General features: G+C 43.4%; 1 protein-coding gene across 1 annotated transcript in view; it reads right to left on the bottom strand.

Annotated features, from left to right (window-relative positions):
• The window catches only part of LOC126184394 (voltage-dependent calcium channel gamma-7 subunit-like), a 173,041-nt gene that overhangs the window by 100,418 nt on the left and 52,403 nt on the right, over positions 1 to 20,220 (bottom strand). The window contains exon 2 of the mRNA XM_049926778.1: positions 3,656 to 3,773. Within this exon, the coding sequence (XP_049782735.1) occupies positions 3,656 to 3,773 (118 nt within the window). The remainder of the gene's footprint in view (positions 1 to 3,655; positions 3,774 to 20,220) is intronic.

Below are 20,220 nucleotides of genomic sequence, written 5' to 3'. Positions count from 1 at the left end.
CCCTCCTGGCTGATGCCCTCTCTCCCTCCATTTATCCCTTCTATCAACTCTGATCCTCACCTCCCCCTCCTTTCCTCTGTCCTTTCCACGGGCTCCCTCTTCCTTCCCCCCTTCCATCCTGTTTTTTCCTCCCCCTTTTCCTCCTCATCTGTCCAGGTCCCCCCCCCCCCCCCCATTCTGCCCTTGCATGCGGTATGTCATCTTCGTGCCGACTTTTTAGTGCAGTGTTTCCAGTGATTGTTAAGTGTTTTGCGTCTTTTCCGAAATGTTGCGAACGGACGTCATATTGTCGCTGGGTGTGATTTTTATATCTCTTGCGAACAGAAACCAGACTGTCACCATATTTTTTAATTGTCTGTCTACTATTTTCCCTGTCTGCTTCCTGTGTATGTTATTATCATCGCCCACCATTTGTTTTATCTTTCAACTTTCCACAATTTTCCGCCATTTTACAATTTACGTCTCCGTTTTATCGCCTGCTTTAATTGTTTCCTATCTTCTTATGTTTTAAAAATTCTGTAGGCTGAAGAGCAGCGTACTAAGCTGCTGCTAGCCCGCCCCCTTCGGGGGGAATCGAAATCCAATAAAGGAAAAAAAAGGACCTGCTCCATTTTCTGTGAGTGAAACCTTACATTGTTTCCTAGCAACAAGTTTTCAAACAATTTCCAGAATAGCGCATTTTTCGGAACGACTTGATCATTAATCAGGTTGTTGTCGGCATTCTTGTGATAGTAGAAAATCTGCAGCTCTTCTAGGAGGTCGAGGAATTTGCCCTTCTCGCATTTATGCAGCAACCTCAAATCAGGTGTCAAATTCGGCACTTTATGTTTCGTCGTAAGTAAGTGAGCAGCCATACGCGAATTTTCCCTGTTATCTTTTCTGCCTAACGCGACGTGTTCCCCAAACCTAATTTCCAGCCTCTCTCCTGTTTGGCCATCATAACAGGCCCTACAGTGTGGGCAATCAATTTTATAAACTCCAGAAGCATGAAATATGTTCTTTGCATCTACAGAGTGTTGCAAAATACATCCTAAGTTATTTCTGGTTCCAAAAGACACTGTTACATTGTGCTTTCTAAAGATAGTTGCTATTCTTGTACTCGTTTTTAGAAGCATGTACATTGTTAATAACAGCAATTCAGTGTATTGGTTTTATTGTATTTATAAGTACAATCTGTTTGAAGTGACACAGAGACGAGTACTTCTACATCTGTAACGGAAATCCAAGTCACACCAACCATCCATCTGGCTGACATTTGGCGCCATCAATCAACTATTCAGTAAAATGATGATTAAATAAAGAAAAAATAATACAAAGATAAAAACATTTAAATCAGATCAATTCTAATAGTTGCACATGGCATGTACCTCCTTGTGTCTTATAAATAAAATTAAAAAAAGGTTTTAGCCATCTGACGTTACACATGTGTTTAAAGAATAAAACAACTGACTCACAAGGAGTGAACCTGAAAATTTTCTTATATTTTCTATGTTTACTGGCAAATGTGAAATAAGTCGGACAGCAATGTAAAGAATTTTACTTATGTTTTATTTTATGTCATTCCTATGCAAATTTGAAGCTGTTTACTTTCCTTTAAATCTTATATACGTAGTTAATATAGAGGGCGCCATGCAGCCAATCGATGTGTTCTCCACACAGCTTACCTTCTTTATACAGAAGTATTCAAAGAACAGTGACTGACGCCCGAACAACAGGGAATTAACATGCATCGAGTTTAAAAAATAGTGGTATGTAATCTAATATATAAGCCACGTAGGTTATGCCATGAGTTGTAACTTTTTATTGTATCACCTGACCATGTACTTCTTGTATTTTTAGCATTGATAATGGCTAGGCACAAGCCGAAATCTGAATCATGCAAAAAAAAAAAAAAAAAAAAAGACGACTGATCGCTGCGCTGTATCATTTTATAAACCTGTACATTATTCTGTCATCTTAATCTCCTGAATCAAAAATTTAAAGTCGTTACACTGAATCGTGAAGCAGAACCAACAGACAAAGATACATAAAGATTGAAGTATGAATCGGTCAAACATAAAAAATAATGACTCTGGGGACTGAACTGCTCGTTTTTAATAAAATAATGGTGTATTTAAACAATTTGATTTGAGCGACAATTTCCTTAAGACAGATTCTTCACAGACAGTGACGTGTAAACGAAGATGTCAACCCTCTACATCTAGTTATCCGACTGAGACAGGCATCAGTTCTGTGGAACACAGTAATAAATAAATTAAAAAAAAAAGAAAAACGAGGAATAAAAGCTAGACATACTTCTGGTTGTTTCTGATTATCCGCTTAAGGGTAAAAAGACACACTTCATTGAAGAATAAGTTTTTTTTAATAATATGTGGTTTTCTCATCATATCCGCCTCACACTCTTAGGAAAATGCAGGTTTATAGGTAATATTATTAAAGTCAGTGCAGCAGTATTGTATTAATTATTAAGTGGAAGGTAATAAAGTTACGTCCGAACAATATTTTTTTAAATAAAAGGTAAAACTATTTTATATCATTCTGCGACTTTTCAAATTAGAAGGCATCTTTTCCCCTTTTCCTGCGAGTCTGAAATAACGAACAATTCATTTTTTGTGGAAAGATACCAAACTGTGTTATAAACAGACGCAGGCTTTTCGATGTAACTAACACAAAAGTGACTCAGTTCTCATCTTAGGAACTTGTTTTAACTGTTTTAATTAGGTGCTAGGTCCAGTTATACTTACGCAGTACTTTCCGTGCGCGGTATTAGCCGAGCGGTCTGAGACGCTGCAGTCATGGACTATGCGGCTGGTCCCGGCGGAGGTTCGAGTCCTCCCTCGGGCATGGGTGTGTGTGTTTGTCCTTAGGATAATTTAGGTTAAGTAGAGTGTAAGCTTAGGGACTGATGACCTTAGCAGTTAAGTCCCATAGGATTTCACACACACACACACACACACACACAAAAACACTACTTTCCGTTACATCACTTTTTGTTGTAGGGCATCAACACACTAAGGAACAAAGGAACATTCTCCACAACGACAGTTAGTTAACATCGCTTCTACTACATAAGCTATACATAAATTTAAAAGTAAACAGTTGGCTGATTATGAACCTGTCGGTTCGAAACCGAAAAGAAAGCAGTCCCTCTTTCTGGTGGGCAAGAATAATATACTAGTTCAAATGCAGAACAGGTCTGTGCACGTCGAAAATTTTGAGAACTGGATTCATATTATGTATGTGATCTCCAGACACATAAACGCTGTGTTGACTGTAACTGTGATGTGTGTAAATTTATGTATTATTAACGTATCCATAAGCTGTAAAGGAACCTTACCACAAATGTATTCGTTAAATGTTACAAAGTTAAACTGTCCCCTACTTGGAAAAAAGTTTATTTCATTTACTGCATGAGGGTTAAAAGTGCACAGTTGCTTTCCTTCTCTCGAAGAGTATTCTAGCCTTGCATTTGTGCTTGCATTCAACCAGACGTGCTTTGTAAGAAGTAGTGTTATTACATCCTGCTTCTTCCTGTTTGTCAATCAGGATGAAAACTCTGCTTATTGAAATGTTTGTTATGTGGTAATAACACAGAGTTGCTAGCACAAAAGCTAAAGAAAGGAGGAAAGAAGTAATTTTAAATATTTCGTCTCACCTCATGCGCGTGACGAAGATGGGCGTGAAGTGTAGCGGCGCCCATAAGCCCAGGTCGGAGTGCTTCACCTCGTCCCAAGACGAATACTTAACGAGAGAACACGCCGGCGACGCCACCGCTGCAATCAAAACACCCCCATACATTAACAGCAGCCACATCTAAATTATACACGTAGCTATTTAAAGACCATATCTGACTAGATTCAAGAATTTAAATCGCGTTCTTGAATAATATAAAGGCAGTTTGATATTGTTTTTACATGTTCGAATAATTAGAGACAGTGGAAACGTGAAACTGAATCTATAGACTGTTTCGATGTTCCTATAAAAATATTTTAACACATAAGTATTATTCAATCCCTTTTGCATCCAGATGTGTAACTGAGAGTCTGCCATTGCAAATTATAAAATACATTTTGCAGTACAGAGCCTATACAACGTTTTCTACACAATGACAAAACAGTCTGCTAATGTTTACTTCTCATTCCCAATGCTTTTCACCAGTTTGGGAAATACAGATGTGTAGACAACGAGCTGTGAAGAGCCGTGTTTTAAATTAATTTGAAGAAACCTATCTTCACCAATGCTGTTAATTGTTAGGTTTGAAGATTTATTAAGTTTTATGTGACTAAATACACGGTAAGTGCACACAGTCGAGTGTTTTGGCGTTTGACATATTTTAGCTGTGATTCGCGAAATATAAAAAAGATAATATGAGCGAATCTGTTTTGAGGATGTAATTTTGACAGCATTCTAATTCTTGATAAAATTTCAGTACTAATTTATTACAGATAATATGTTGGATTTGCCTCTTCCTGGGTGACGATATCAAGATGCAACAATGTAAATCTTATTTTAATATGTGAAACACATATATATGGCGAACTAGAATTTCACCGACAACATTTCAGAGGTTGTTCGAGGACGTTTTCGAAGTGTTCTGATATGGGGAAGCCGGGATGTCGCAAAGCTCGTTACAGAGTAATTGTATATTTTTTAACTCCTATTTCAATTTATCTTTATATCTGTATAGAACTGAAAAAACTGCGCGCGCCGGCCTCTGTGGCAGAGTGTTTCCATTCGCTTCAGTCCGTAACCGCGCTGCTGGTACGGTCGCAGGTTCGAATCCTACCTCGGGCATGGATGTGTGTGATGTCCTTAGGTTAGTTAGGTTTAAGTAGTTCTAAGTCTAGGGGACTGATGACCTCAGATGTCAAGTCCCATAGTGCTTAGAGCCATTTTTTGGAACTGCACGAGAGTAGATGTCGACACAATACACGCTGTCTTATTTATAAACAAACTTGATTCAATCACTCACGGTACTATTCATCCATGTTGCTATTGCACTTGGGCGTTATCGGAAACAGGCGGTGACATTACAGCAAACAAGCACAGTGGTGACTAAAGGAAACGCATTGCACTGTCAATGCTTTCCAGTCAGTTGTGCTTATACGAGGGCTATTCAGAAAGTAAGGTGCCATAGGTCACGAAATGGAAACCACAATAAAAACCAAAAATGTTTCATTTGCATCAGTTAGCTACACATTCCAGCTACTTCTCTAGATAGTGGCCTCTCCGACTGAGGCATTTGTCCTAGCATTGTATCAACTCTTAATGTCCTCGTAACCGCAAGACCGCTACGGTCGCAGGTTCGAATCCTGCCTCGGGCATGGATGTTTGTGATGTCCTTAGGTTAGTTAGGTTTAAGTAGTTCTAAGTTCTAGGGGACTAATGACCTCAGCAGTTGAGTCCCATAGTGCTCAGAGCCATTTTTTTTTTGTCCTCGTAAATGGACGTTCATGTCACCTTTGTGACCTTCGTTGACTTTCAAAGACCTTACTGTTATACATCACTGGATTCGTCTCGATAGCCGCTGTCAGAAAATAGGTGCCAAACTACAGCATCCCATTTAAAAAAACGAAGTTGACCTTCATATTTCTGAAGCCACCCCACCTAGCAACAAAATACCAATGTATAATAAGGCCCCCATTATTCCAGGCAACTTTTGTCCCACAAACTTTTCAGCTCATATCATACTTTCGGAGTTATTCTTGGTGGCAATCCTGTATATTACGAATTTCATTGGCGTATATATGTATTGTGGTGGTGCAGATAAAATACGTAACTCCTTGAAGAGGCACGTACATGACGTCTGTGAGTAACCACCATTGTCGTAGCTGCCCCTTATCAGTTAGAAAGCATGGACAACAGACAAGCAAGGTGGGCTGCCGATCTTCCTTCAAGAGCTCATATCAAACATCTGCATAAACACGGCACTACTTTGTGAAAAGCCATGTGACAGAGATCCACCAATTGGAACTAATGTGACTAACCGTAGCACTCAGCAGAATCGGTGTCAATAAGCACGCCAGCAGTGTGAGACTGGTAGTGTGTACCTACAGCTAGGACCGCTCCAGCCAGTATCTACGCTGGCTCTAGCCCACTAGACACTCGCCATAGTCTTCTGTAGAAATTTGTATCTTGTTGGGCGTAACACCACTTTGGAATCGTGTAGCGTACTATTTTGGTTCTCATTATTTCTTTTCATTCTGTTGTAACTTTTATCTGGCTTTTGCCTGTCGGATGACATACTCACACGTCTTGCGGGTTCAACAGTTTTCGCCAAAATTGATGTGCCCGATGCTTATTTGTAGCTGCCCTTGGATGAGGAATTGCAGCAGATCCTAGTCATCAATACCCCATGCGATCTTTTCCAGTGCAACCGCTTCCTGTTTGGCATTGACAGCGCCCCCACCACTTTCCAACGTTATTTGGAACACCTCACAAGTCACGTGCCCAGTGCGGCAAATTTCTGGACGATGTCATCGTTGGTGGCTCGTCCATGGTGGACCTCGTGGACAAGTTTGTTACGCTGTTTCAGGTTTTTTTCCGAGGGTAACCTGCGTTGCTGGAATGAAAAATGTGACTTTTTTGCGAGTGAGCTCAGTTTACTTGGGTTCACAATTGATGTTCGCAGTCTCCACGCCTCTAAGAAGTATATCGAGGTGACTCAAACCCTGCCTCCTCCCGCCAATGTGGAGCAACTGCAATCCATCCTCAGTCAAATTAACTATTATCGGAGTTTTATACCCCACACCGCCGAGAATTCGGCGCCTCTGACTGGGTCGTTGTGCAAGAGTGTGCATTGGGTTTTGGATGTGGCGTGTGAGCAGGCTTTCACAAGTCTCAAATCAGCTCTCTCCTCGCCTCCTTGTCTGGCTGCTTACGACCCTTCCCTGCCCGTCATCATTGCCACTGATGCATCTGACTATGGCCTGGGTGCGGTCTCCTCGCAAGTGGTCAACGGCGTTGAGAGGCCTGTGGGCTTCACATCCAAAAAATTGATCTATGCTCAAACCAAATAAAGTTAAATTGAAAAGGAAGCTTTGGCGCTGTTCTTCACGCTAACAAAGTTCTATGATTTTGTGTGTGGTCGTCATTTCACTCTGCAGACCGACCACAAGCCTTTGGTTTCTTTGTTTCACAGTGCTCACCTGGACAGTGTGGCCCCTCCAGCCTGCCTGCCAGAGCGGACTGTGAGCTTGACATCTCCCACTTGGTTTGTTCTCATGTGGAACCAAATGTGGACGCAACTCTGGACAGGCTTTCATTGAATACCAATGCTGTCTGGTGGGCCACCACTCAGGATCAGACACTGCAAGCTTTCTGCCACCAAATCACTGTGGGTTGGCTGAACAGCCTTCACAGAGTCCATGATGCGGAAGTCCAGCGTTTTTGGGATCATCTGCACCGTCTCTTTTTAGTAGTGGCATTATCCTTTTACATAGTGATCCAGACGTTCCCCAGGTGGTCATACCCCATGCACTGCACCGCCATCTTCTTGACTTTCTCCATGCTAGCCATTGGGGAATCGTCCTCACCAACCAGCTGGTCAACCAACACCTTCATTGGTACAGATTGGATAAAGACATTGCCTTCCTCATATCAGCCTGCACCACATGCCAAACATGTCAGGCAACAACCCCCAAAACCAGTATTTTTCGCAGCCAGATGCAGGTGCTTCGTGGGAATGCCTCCACTTGGATTTCGCAGGGCCATTTCATGGATCCCAGTGGCCCATCCTGATTGACTCCAGATCAGGATTCCCTCATGTATCCCACATGATGAGACTGAGACTGCTAAGACTATCAAAATACTCCAGTGCCTCTTTGCTGTCGAGGGACTCCCCAAAACAATCGTTACAGATAATGGTACAGTTTACTTTAACCGAGTTTAAGCAATTCTGTGCTGCCAATGGGATTTCCCTTGTCCACAACAGCCCATTTCACCCTGCGTCAGGCTGGCCAAAGTGGCCGAGCAGTTCTAGGTGCTACAGTCTGGAACCGCACGACCGCTACAGTCGCAGGTTCGAATCCTGCCTCGGGCATGGATGTGTGTGATGTCCTTAGGTTAGTTAGGTTTAAGTAGTTCTAGGTTCTAGGGGACTGATGACCTCAGATGTTAAGTCCCATAGTGCTCAGAGCCATTTTTGAACCACCCTGCGTCAAACGGCCAAGCAAAATGTTTTGTGCAGATGTTCAAGACCCAACTCGGTGAGCTGCTGAGGACCTCCTTCTTTTTTTGGGTACATATCGCACTGCCCTGCATGCCAGTAAAAGTCCAGCAGAGATGTTTTACGGTCAACCATTCCACTCTCCCTTATCTTCCTTGTTCTCAAGACTTCTCATCCTCCCACAAGCACTCCGGTGCACACATTCCGTGTTGGGCAGGAGGTCTGAGCGCAGATCTTCTCTCATCCACGGGTGCGCTGGGCGCCTGCAATCATCACTAAGCTCTGCGGCCGGGCAATGGCATCTCTCTTGGGGGCTGATGTGTATGCCACTTGCCGGCACCTGCTCCTGTTGCTCCTGGGGTATCGGCGAGGACCATTCGCAACCGTCTCCATGAAGCTGGGCTACGGTCCCGCACACCGTTAGGCCGTCTTCCGCTCACGCCCCAACATCGTGCAGCCCGCCTCCAGTGGTGTCGCGACAGGCGTGAATGGAGGGACGAATGGAGACGTGTCGTCTTCAGCGATGAGAGTCGCTTCTGCCTTGGTGCCAATGATGGTCGTATGCGTGTTTGGCGCCGTGCAGGTGAGCGCCACAATCAGGACTGCATACGACCGAGGCACACAGGGCCAACACCCGGCATCATGGTGTGGGGAGCGATCTCCTACACTGGCCGTACACCACTGGTGATCGTCGAGGGGACACTGAATAGTGCACGGTACATCCAAACCGTCATCGAACCCATCGTTCTACCATTCCTAGACCGGCAAGGGAACTTGCTGTTCCAACAGGACAATGCACGTCCGCATGTATCCCGTGCCACCCAACGTGCTCTAGAAGGTGTAAGTCAACTACCCTGGCCAGCAAGATCTCCGGATCTGTCCCCCATTGAGCATGTTTGGGACTGGATGAAGCGTCGTCTCACGCGGTCTGCACGTCCAGCACGAACGCTGGTCCAACTGAGGCGCCAGGTGGAAATGGCATGGCAAGCCGTTCCACAGGACTACATCCAGCATCTCTACGATCGTCTCCATGGGAGAATAGCAGCCTGCATTGCTGCGAAAGGTGGATATACACTGTACTAGTGCCGACATTGTGCATGCTCTGTTGCCTGTGTCTATGTGCCTGTGGTTCTGTCAGTGTGATCATGTGATGTATCTGACCCCAGGAATGTGTCAATAAAGTATCCCCTTCCTGTGACAATGAATTCACGGTGTTCTTATTTCAATTTCCAGGAGTGTACATCACGATTCGCCCTGTCGCGTGACGCCCCCACCAAATCCATAGGAAACGCGTTGTCGGTGTAATGATCACTTCTCGCCCGCCAAAACTACTATCTAGGCTACCCACTGTAGACGACCCTTCAGATGGGTAAGAAAAATTATCATTCCCCCCCCCCCCCCCACTCCCGGAATCCCGGAATAACGCGCGTCTTGCACCCATGTATATGTCAGCACCACATCTCGACATGTACCTGTAAATTAACATAGACTGTACAGAACTAGGCTGTCACGCTGCCAGTAGCTCTATACTGAGCGCATTTCGCAAGAAGTTGTGTCCCGCACGCCTGTTTCAACTCGCCATCGACGCATTCTCTCTTGTTCCAGTTTCGCGATAAGCGAATCACATGAATTATAAGCATTGGGACGTTTACATGAGAATGAAATCCATTACTCCAATCGGAAAGCATTTTATACGCTCGTGTAGTGCAGAATAGTAGTTCGTAGTATGCTGTTGTGATGGCGCTGCTTCACAATCCACATAAAACACGGAGAATGTGCGAAATGTGTGCAGAATTAGATAGCATTTCAGTCTGATAGTTGTTCAGAAGTACGTATACGTAAGCACTGGACTGGTTTACTATTCCAGAAGTAAAATAGACTTCCATCTTATTTTCTCACGATAACCGAGGGGCTGAGAGTACAAGCAATACAGCAAAATTTCGCAAGAAAGTGATTTGGAACGCTAAAATGTGGATCACTTCTGAGTAAAAGAAGTAAAGGCGATTTCCTGCCTATTGCCGCACCCTGTGATGATACAGTTTAATTTCTAAGACAATGCCAGGACTGCAGTTAGAATATAACTCGTGTAAGTGAAATAGTGTTCAAAGAGAATTGCTGCTATCTTTAATGAACGTTCAGGTATGTATTTTTCTGACAGTACAGCAATAGCCTAATGTCTATTCTTTTATGAGAACTAATAGTAAATTGAATGCATGTTTAAATAGGGCATACTCTGAAATGCCGCTTGTACATCTTGAGGGAAAATCAGAATACTAACAAAGTGGATCATAAGGTCCCGAACCTGCCCATAAATTATGGAATGTGATGAACATTTGTCTCTCTCTGAAAAGGCAAAGAAACACTTCAGACATATATTTCATCCCGAAGACAGAATGGAAACATTGCACCAGCTCTGCAGAAAGATTTGTGGAAATGAAAACAGAAAACTTTCTTCCTACTAAAGCCATGTTGCCATAGCAAAGCATTATTAAAGACACAGAAGGAAACATGGTACAACGCAGGAATAACAGGCGGATCTGAATCAGCAAAGAAAATCATCTTACAGTGCAGCTCAGGTATTCACTAAACCACGGTCTTTAGTTTACTGAAGCGGATTTTAGGAAGTCCAGTATTGGTTCGCTGTCAGTACCCTTTCTGCAGCCTCTGCTTCAAGATGAGTTTGAAATAAGGTTTGAGAAATTAAGGAGAAAAAGAAACTTCAGGAGATGGACTGGAACACTCCATTTTATCTTGAGTTCTGTATAAATATACTCCATTTGCAGACAGCAGTTACTATGTGAGTAAGAAGAGGATGTGGAGGGAGAACAGGAGATGGTCAAAGAAGGGAACAGGGAAGATTAAAAAATGCACCACACAATGGTACAGTATCACGAATGCTGCGAAGGATGGTCATTCTTCAAGAGATACCACAGAAGGAAATGATTATGATTTTATACACACAGACTGTATGGGATTATAGAAAGTGACTATGAATAATGTGTTGGAACAACCCCAGCATATTTTCGTTTTGGTGTTTTAATTTTAGCTGCTACTTATCTATCTTTTCAGCTCCTTATATTAATCCGCTTTCATTATTCACATATCGTCGTGTTATAATGAACGTGTCAGTACTATATGCATCACATGTGTTGTAGCAAAAAAATCTTCAAAATATAGCGCAGTAAATAAATTTTGTACTTGTACCCGTTTTACTCTAAAACGTTTTAAGACACAACGAGCACAGGTATTTTTAATTTACAATAAAAAATAATACAGGAACACTAAAATCTCTAAGTATACCTACGATTACATACAGACTAACTGACCATTAGGAAAGAATATCTGCTGTTTCAATAGTAACTCGCGTAATTTATAAATAGCCATTTAACTGTGACAGTCACACATTCAGTTTGCTTCAGCAAACACTTGGACCACTTGTACCCTCACCTCTCAACTATTATCAGTGGCGGCCGGTAGTTTCCGAAGTTAGGTGTCGCACCGTAGTTTCGATGCTGCATTTTTATATGAGACGGTTACAAGTGTGAAAATTTATCTCGGCGCCTGGCTTCCTAACATACGTTACGATGTTAACACATCTAGAATTCATAGTGTATGACGGCACAAAATCCAATTTTTTAAAAACCAATTCACAATCCTGCGGAATATTACAGATATGCGGTCGAGTCACATTAATGTGACCACCATCTGTGTTCGACGTGAACATGCTGTAACCACTCACAAACGGCAGGTGGCAACACTAGCAGTGGAGGGTATATAAAGCGTGTCAGGGGGACAATGCAGTCGTGGTCGTTATGCGGAAACGGAGCGATTTATCCGACGTCCAAAGGGCATGATCATTGGCTTTCCGGTCAAGGTTCAAAATGGCTCTGAGCATTATGGGACTTAACATCTGAGGTCAACAGTCCTCTGGACTTAGAGCTACTTAAACCTAAGTTAAACCTAAGGATAGCACACACATCCATGCCCGAGGCAGGATTCGAACCTGCGACCGTAGCAGCAGCGCGGTTCCGGACTGAAAGACCTAGAACCGCTCGGCCACAACGCCGGCTCCGGTCAAGGGCAGAAGCATTTCCGAAAAGGTTATCCTTGTAAACTCTTCGCATGCCGCCATAGTTCAAGTATTCTTTGCCTGGTAAAATGGGGCTATCCAAAATCGGCGCCGAGACTACAGTGGTGCACCACTGGTCATAAGTGACAGGGGTGTAGGACGGTTGCGGAGATGTGTACGGGCGAACAGGTGTGCAAATGTCGAGCAACTGAACTCCCAGATGAACGAAGCGACTACCAGTAGTGTCTCCTCAACGACCGTTCACCGAAAGTTGCTGCGTATATGCCTCCGCAGCAGATGTCTGAATCATGTCATCATGCTCACTGCTGTTCGTCATCGACGAAGGTTGGAATTTGGACTCCAATACCGAAACTGGACGTCCATTGAGTTGTGACAGGTGGCCTTTTCAGATGAATCACGGTTTATGCCCCATGGGTGTGGAACGTTTGGAAGCAAATAACAATCGACGGGGGAGTCCAGGCCAGATGAGGGAGTGTTATGTTCTGGGGAATGTTTTCGTGGCATCCTCTGGGTGAACCCCTTATTCTGCAAGGCACAATGAATCAACACAAGTATGCATCTATTCTTGGGGACCATGTTCACCCCTGCATGTAGTTTTTTTTCCTCGACACGATGACATCTACGAGAAGGACACTGCAACGTGGCACGCAGTTCGCGCGGTGTACGTGCGTAGTCGCAGCTTACCGCCCAGGCTTCATACAGGGGATCACATTAATGTGACGGGACAGTGTATATCTATGAGAGAAAAATATCTGTGGCAAAGAGCATGCTACGATGATTTTGCCATATTCCCTTGGCCACCAATCACCCAGGATTTAAATCCAATCGAGAATCTATGGGACCTCCTCGATCGGGCTGTTCGCACCATGGAAATGTAACTCAGCTGCCCACGACATTGGAGGAGAGGGACGAGATTAGTTTTTAACGTCCCGTCGACAACGAGGTCATTAGAGACGGATCACAAGCTCGGATTAGGGAGAGATAGAGAAGGAAATCGGCCGTGCCCTTTCGAAGGAACCATCCCGGCATTTGCCTGAAGCGATTTAGGGAAATCACGGAAAACCTAAATCAGGATGGCCGACGCGGGTTTGAACCGTCGTCCTCCCGAATGCGAATCCAGTGGGCTAACCACTGCGCCACCTCGTTCGGTACCACAACACTGGAGTCAGCATGGCTGCTCGTTCCTATGTACCTTCCAGAACCTTATTGACTCTCCTCCTGCAGATCTTGCAGCGTACCGCGCTGCAAGAGGTGATTACCCAGGCTTCTGACAGGGTATGACATTAATGTGACGGGACAGTGTATAGCTATGAGAGAAAAATATCTGTGGCAAAGAGCATGCTACGACTTATAGACTATCTAGGGAAATTGTTACCGGTATATAACGAGCTAGATTCCCAGTAGAACTGAAATACATTCGCCATTTAAAAGACTGGAAATAAGGGACAAACTACACGTTGTAAGTGCACTTATTTTTACCTCACTTATATTGAACATCTGCGGTAATATATATTATTGATGGTAACTTGCCAGTCACCCGCTGATTGAAGTCTGCCATCTCCTCACAAGATCTCTTTCAATGGAAAGCATAGCCACGACCGACAACCTTTCTTGGCTCAAGATAAGAATGATTTTATTCTTTTAAAAGTTGAAAAGCACGTTTTTGCTTCGGTCGACGTGATGGGAATCGAGAGAATTACCTTCAGCAGTTTAGAACATTCAGTGAACGTCTTCTGTAGGTTCTTGATTATCATGAACTTGGTCATGTTGATTAATCGGGTTTCTGCCGGTTATTCGTGTCTTTCCTGCACGATATTTCAACTGCGTGACTCGCAGTCTTCTTCAGGTGCAGTCTTCAGTATCAGACAGCACCTGAACGAGACTGCGAGTCACGCAGTTGAAATATCGTGCACAACCGGCAGAAACCCGATTAATCAACATGACAACGCCTCGCCGGGAGAGCATGAAGAATTACATTATAAACTTTGCTAAACCTACAGCACCAGACAATGATTAAAGTTCTTGCGCTAGGTGGATAGAAGATGGTTCACGACATAGTTTCACCTTATCCAAAAACTTATACACTGAACACACTTCCTTTGAGGTATCTTCGGGAAACTTAGAACAGTAAAAGTGCAATTTTTTTGGAAGAGTGGTTACAGCATGTTGATGTCGAACACAGGCGGTGGTCACATTAATGTGACTGGACCGCATATCTGTAATATTCCCCAGGGTTGTGAACTGGATTTTAAAAAATCTTCCAAATCTACAAGACGACCTGAGAAACTAAAATGATCTTTAGCCTCAGAAATTATCACATCGTACAACTCCTTTGCTTCTCTTTTCCACTCAGTCTTGTCCAACCTTCTTTTCTTCAATGAGCAATCAGCAGGTTCAATACCACTGGTGATGTCAGTTTCTTCTCGGAACTCGATGATAATTATTTTAAATTCCGATATGGCATTATGAGCAGAGCACGCAATACTACCGCTACTTCAGAAGGCCCCCATGACAATCGAGTGATTATAGCACAATGAAACATTGTCCAAACGTTTGTAAGTACATGCGGAAGAGATATAACAAATAAAGCATTGACAGAAACACATTTTAATTTCCAATTATGAGTGAAACCTTTGTTAACTGAGTACCATGTTTACGTTCCATGTTCCAACTGTTGCTCAATGTGACGATCATCTGCTTCCTTAACATTCTGGAACTTCACCAGAGGTTGCTCTAATGTTGCCCGAAACAATGGTAGACCGTGGAATTTTCAGTTGTCGTGACGGAGCTCGTGCACTGCTTGGAGATTGCACATTGCGTTCAGCATTGCCAGCCATGGCAACATTTGCTTCTTCAACAATTTTTAGCGTATCTAGCCGTCGGCCTCTCCCAGCTGCAATTCCAAAATCTCCAGTTAATTCGAACTTCCGACTCATGTCTTAAGCTCCAGTGACGAAAGAGGGCCTCATTATACTCCTTTGACGCATCGATACTAGCGAAGAGCAGTAGCACTGTTGCTGTAGTTTTAATAAGGCAACTTTACGAATAAACCCCTGCTCACCTGTCCAGACGCATGTTGACTACCTGCAACTGTAGTAAACTCAGATGCTGATGTTTCAGCCCTACGTCGCCGTACCAGAACCGGCGCCTAATAGCAAGTCGTGACGCAAATACTACTAATAACGCAAATCCTGCAGCGCACAGTCTGAACATCATTTCTATAAAGATGAGCACCCATACAGTAAACAGTTTTCCATCTACAGTGGCTCAAGTAGCGGAAGTTTAATCATAACCACCCTGAACTCCAGTTTTTCCGTTTCTTACACACGTGCCATAAAGGAAGAATATAATCTGCAATTGGAAAAAGAAGTTGCTACTGCAAATACACAAGCAAGATTTACGTATTGGAGTAACACTAGAACAGCGGAAAGGGTCAAAATAACCCCGTCATAATATTTTCTTAAATGTCAAATCCACTGTGTGACTTTCTGTTTTCTTCTCCTATTTACTATGATGTATTAGAATTTACAAAACATTATGTTTTCTTCCACATTTCCCTCGATACTCCTACAACGGTGGAAGGAGCCAATTTGACATCGCCGTAATCAGTCTTCGGAAAATATGCAGATAATACAACAATGAAGTGACAACAGTCAGCTGTCATGCAGAGTTGTTGCTGCTCATTGTTGCATCTTGGCACGTGTACAATCCAGTCTGCCACATTCAGATAATATACTTTGTCCGTGGAAGACATTTTCGAACATGCATCGTCAGAGTTTGATGAATAACTGTTACGTCTCTTAGAGAATTCCGACGTTGAATCGGAAACTGGCGTGGATTTTTTACCACAGCCAAATGAATATAAATCCGAAGACATGAATAAGAAGGGATTAGTGGAGGATGCTGACCTACGCCAAACTTTACCTCATCCATCACTACAGACCTAGGTGAGTGCTAATACATTACTGGCCATTAAAATTGCTACACCAAGACGAAATGCAGACGGGTATTCATTGGACAAATATATTATACTAGAACTGACATGTGATTACATTTTCACGCAATTTGGGTGCATAGATCCTGAGAAATCAGTACCCACACCAACCACCTCTCTCCGTAATAACGGCCTTGATACGCCTGGGCATTGAGTCAAACAGATCTTGGATGGCGTGTACAGGTACAGCTGCCCATGCAGCTACAAACACGACACCACAGTTCATCAAGAGTAGTGACTGACTGGCGTATTGTGACGAACCAGTTGCTCAGCCACCATCGACGAGACGTTTTCAATTGGTGAGAGATATGGACAATGTGCTGGCCAGAGCAGCAGACGAACATTTTCTGTATCCAGAAAGGCCCGTACAGGACCTGCAACATGCGGTCGTGCATTACTCTGCTGAAATGTAGGGTTTCGCAGGGATCGAATGAAGGGTAGAACCACGGGTCGTAACACATCTGAAATGTAACGTCCACTGTTCAAAGTGCCGTCAATGCGAACAAGAGGTGACCGAGACGTATAACCAGTGGCACCTCATACCATCACGCCGGGTGATACGCCAGTATGGCAGTGACGAATACACGCTTCCAATGTGGGTTCACCGCGATGTCGCCAAACACGGATGCGACGATCATGATGCTGCAAACAGAACCTGGATTCATCCGAAAAAACGACGTTTTACCATTCGCGCTCCCAGGTTCGTCGTCGAGTACACCATCGCAGGTGCTCCTGTCTGTGATGCAGCGTCAAGGGTAACCGCAGCCATGGTCTCCGAGCTGATAGTCCATGCTACTGCAAACGTCTTCGAACTGTTCTTGCAGATGGATGTTGTCTTGCAAACGTCCCCACCTGTTGACTCAGGGATCGAGATGTGGCTGCACGATTCGTTACAGCCATGCGGATAAGATGCCTGTCATCTCGACTGCTGGTGATAAGAGGCCGTTGGGATCCAGCACGGCGTTCCGTATTACCTTCCTGAACCCACCGATTCCAAATTCTGCTGACAGTCATTGGATCTCGACCAGCGGGAGCAGCAATGTCGCGATACGGTAAACCGCAATCGCGATAGGCTATAATCCGACCTTTATCAAAGTCGGAAACGTAATGGTACGCGTTCCTCCTCCTTACACGAGGCATCACAACGTTTCACCAGGCAACGCCGGTCAACTGCTGTTTGTGTATGAGAAATCGGTTGGAAGCTTTCCCCATGTCAGCACGTTTTTGGTGTCACCACGGGCGCCTACCTCGTGTGAATGCTGTGAAAAGCTAATCATTTGCAGATCACAGCATCTTCTTCCTGTCGGTTAAATTTCGCGTCTGTAGCACGTCATCTTCGTGGTGTAGCAATTTTAATGGCCAATAGTGTACAAAGATGGTCGCCAGGGATGGAATCGAACTGGATATTGCCAGTTTTTCATGCTCTAGAAGAATATCGGCTGTGAACGTTCTAAAGGAGAGAGGTAGTCCTACTACATACGTTTGTCAACGATAGACGACTCTGACATCAGTTCTTTCCGTCTTGTTTTTGACGAACCAGTTCCGCGTCTCATCAAGAAAGGCACACAATTAAATGCTCGAAAAGCATTAAAAAAATTATTGGAACATGTTACTTGATAGCTATCATGTAGTCTCGGAATGTCATATGTACAGAAGTTATGTTTGCGGATGTAATCTGGTCGCTTTCTTGGGGGTTTACTTTCATGAAGGACATTATGGCAAAGGACAGATTTCAGTAACTTCTCAGATTTCTCCGTTTCAATAAAAATCAACTGTAGCTGAGCGCATGCCAGCCAACACATTCGCTCTTGTATCCGAAATTTGGGGAAGTTAATTCTAAACAGTATTCGTTCTTAGCGAATTAGAGAAAATACAACCATAGACGAGCAACTCTTACCAAGCAAAGCAAGTTGCAGGTTGATTCATTTCTTACTAGACGAAGCAGACAATATGGTCTCAAATTGTCGATTGCTGTCGAAGTATCGACGAAGTATAAATGTAATGCTTTTCCATACGTCGGAAGGGCAGCACACGTAGAGAGAAGAACTCACTCAGACTACGTCGTTCTCCGTCTCATGGGACGGTTTCTGAATTGAGGAAGAAACGTGACGAAGGAAACTTCTTCACGTCTCTTGAACTTGCTAAGAAGCTGAAAGAAAACATCATTAGGTAGTACAATGGACAAGATCTGTCATGAAAACCCTAATGAGGCAAAGAAGCCAAATGTTGAATCAACTACCATCCCGGGCCAGACTGGCAACACAGACTGCTCTATGTCAGTATACCAAAGAAAGAAGAATAAAAATGTCAGCTTTCTAAGTACGTGGCATGTTGAAGTATCAATAAGAAGGAAAGAAGAAACCTGAAACCATAATATTTTACAGTGCAGCAGTATATGGGGTAGACGTGACTGATCAAGCAGCCCGAAAATATGTTACAAATGTTGCATGTAGTAGACTGCCGATGCATGTCTTCAAAAACATCTTGGACATGTCGGTAATAAAATCATGGGTCATCTACAAAATGGTAACAACCTGAAAGTTAGAAGGGAAAAAGTTCATACTACAGGTGGCGAACGAGCTCAAGGGAACGAAAGAGCAAGACGAAGGAAGGAAAAAGGACGAGAATACTGACCCAAAATCTTCTATAAAGCGGATGAAGTGCCTAATCAGCCGCTGCAAAGGCAACGAGGCCAGCGACAACTGTGAAGCGCCATGAAGCCGTGTGCGGAAAATGCGCGTAAAACAGAAATCACCTATGGTAAGTGCGCCCAGCTGAGTCTAATAACTTGATTAAAATGTGGAAAAAAGCCACGTGTAGAGCATTTGAGTGTAATATGGACCATACAACTAAGTATGTCTAGAACGTTCTACAAATAGTTTAGTCCACTATTTGGGAAACTTGTTACCATTACCAATAATAAATTTGTAAGATTTTGTTGCCGAAGTAAATAAATAATATATTGATTACCGTGTTAAATAATTATTCTTATAACTCGAAAAAAGGTAGGTATTAACACAAACTAAAATAAAGTATATGTTTAAGTCAAATATGAAAATATTTTATGTGGGGTCAAAACGCCCATTTCTGCCGTTTACGGAATGTGAGAAACTTTTGTCACTCTACTGTTAAATAGGATATGGAGAACTTTGCTTCCGTACTTCGAAACGCCATCACGCAATAATACTGCTTGTCGGATCCAACCTTCAACGGCGCGGATATGCGTAATTTCGGTAACTGGAATCACGCCGCGGTGTTCACGTTATTTAAAGTGCACCGTATGCAGTATTGACAGCTTCCTGGAAGAGAGCCTGGGGGTAGTCGGCCATTGATATTCATGCTAAACAGGTCACGTGCACTCTGGCCAGGCAGCGTAGAACATGGAGTCTAGCATAAAGAGTACACGTTCCAGATGGGTTGTGTACATCAGTTACTTATTAAATGATTGTCATTTTATTCACTGGAATATAGCAGCAGGCTGCCATGAACCGCTTCCACTTCCAGTATCGTATGACCATGTAGAACTTCTTGATAACAATTTTTACAAACAAATTACCGTTAAAATCTGTTATTCTGTCGGTTTTAAACGCTGCAAACGATTTTTGTGTTGCTAGGTGTGTAACATCCAGGTCGCATTTAGATGAAATGTTACCATCCGTTTTAAGCAGATAGAGATTTGAATAGAAATTTATAAACAGCTCTTTCGTGCGCCCCTTAATGCAATAAATGGTCTGGGTTCTGACATTTTCAACCAGAACTCCAACGTATGGCTACATACTAATGCTGCTTACAGTAAATCATGTATTTCCCAGTTGTAGTCACAAAAATTTGGAAATTCGTGGTAAGGTCTTATGGGACCAAACTGCTAAGCTTGCACACTACTTCATCTAACTTAAACTAACTTACGCTAAGGACGAAACGCACACCCATGCCCGAGGGAGGACTCGAACCTCCGACGGGGGAAGCCGC

Source organism: Schistocerca cancellata, chromosome 4 (genome assembly GCF_023864275.1).
Source record: "Schistocerca cancellata isolate TAMUIC-IGC-003103 chromosome 4, iqSchCanc2.1, whole genome shotgun sequence".
NCBI classification, from domain to species: Eukaryota; Metazoa; Arthropoda; class Insecta; order Orthoptera; family Acrididae; genus Schistocerca; species Schistocerca cancellata.
Note: the sequence above shows the minus strand (reverse complement) of the source record. Positions and strands in the feature narration are given on the sequence as shown.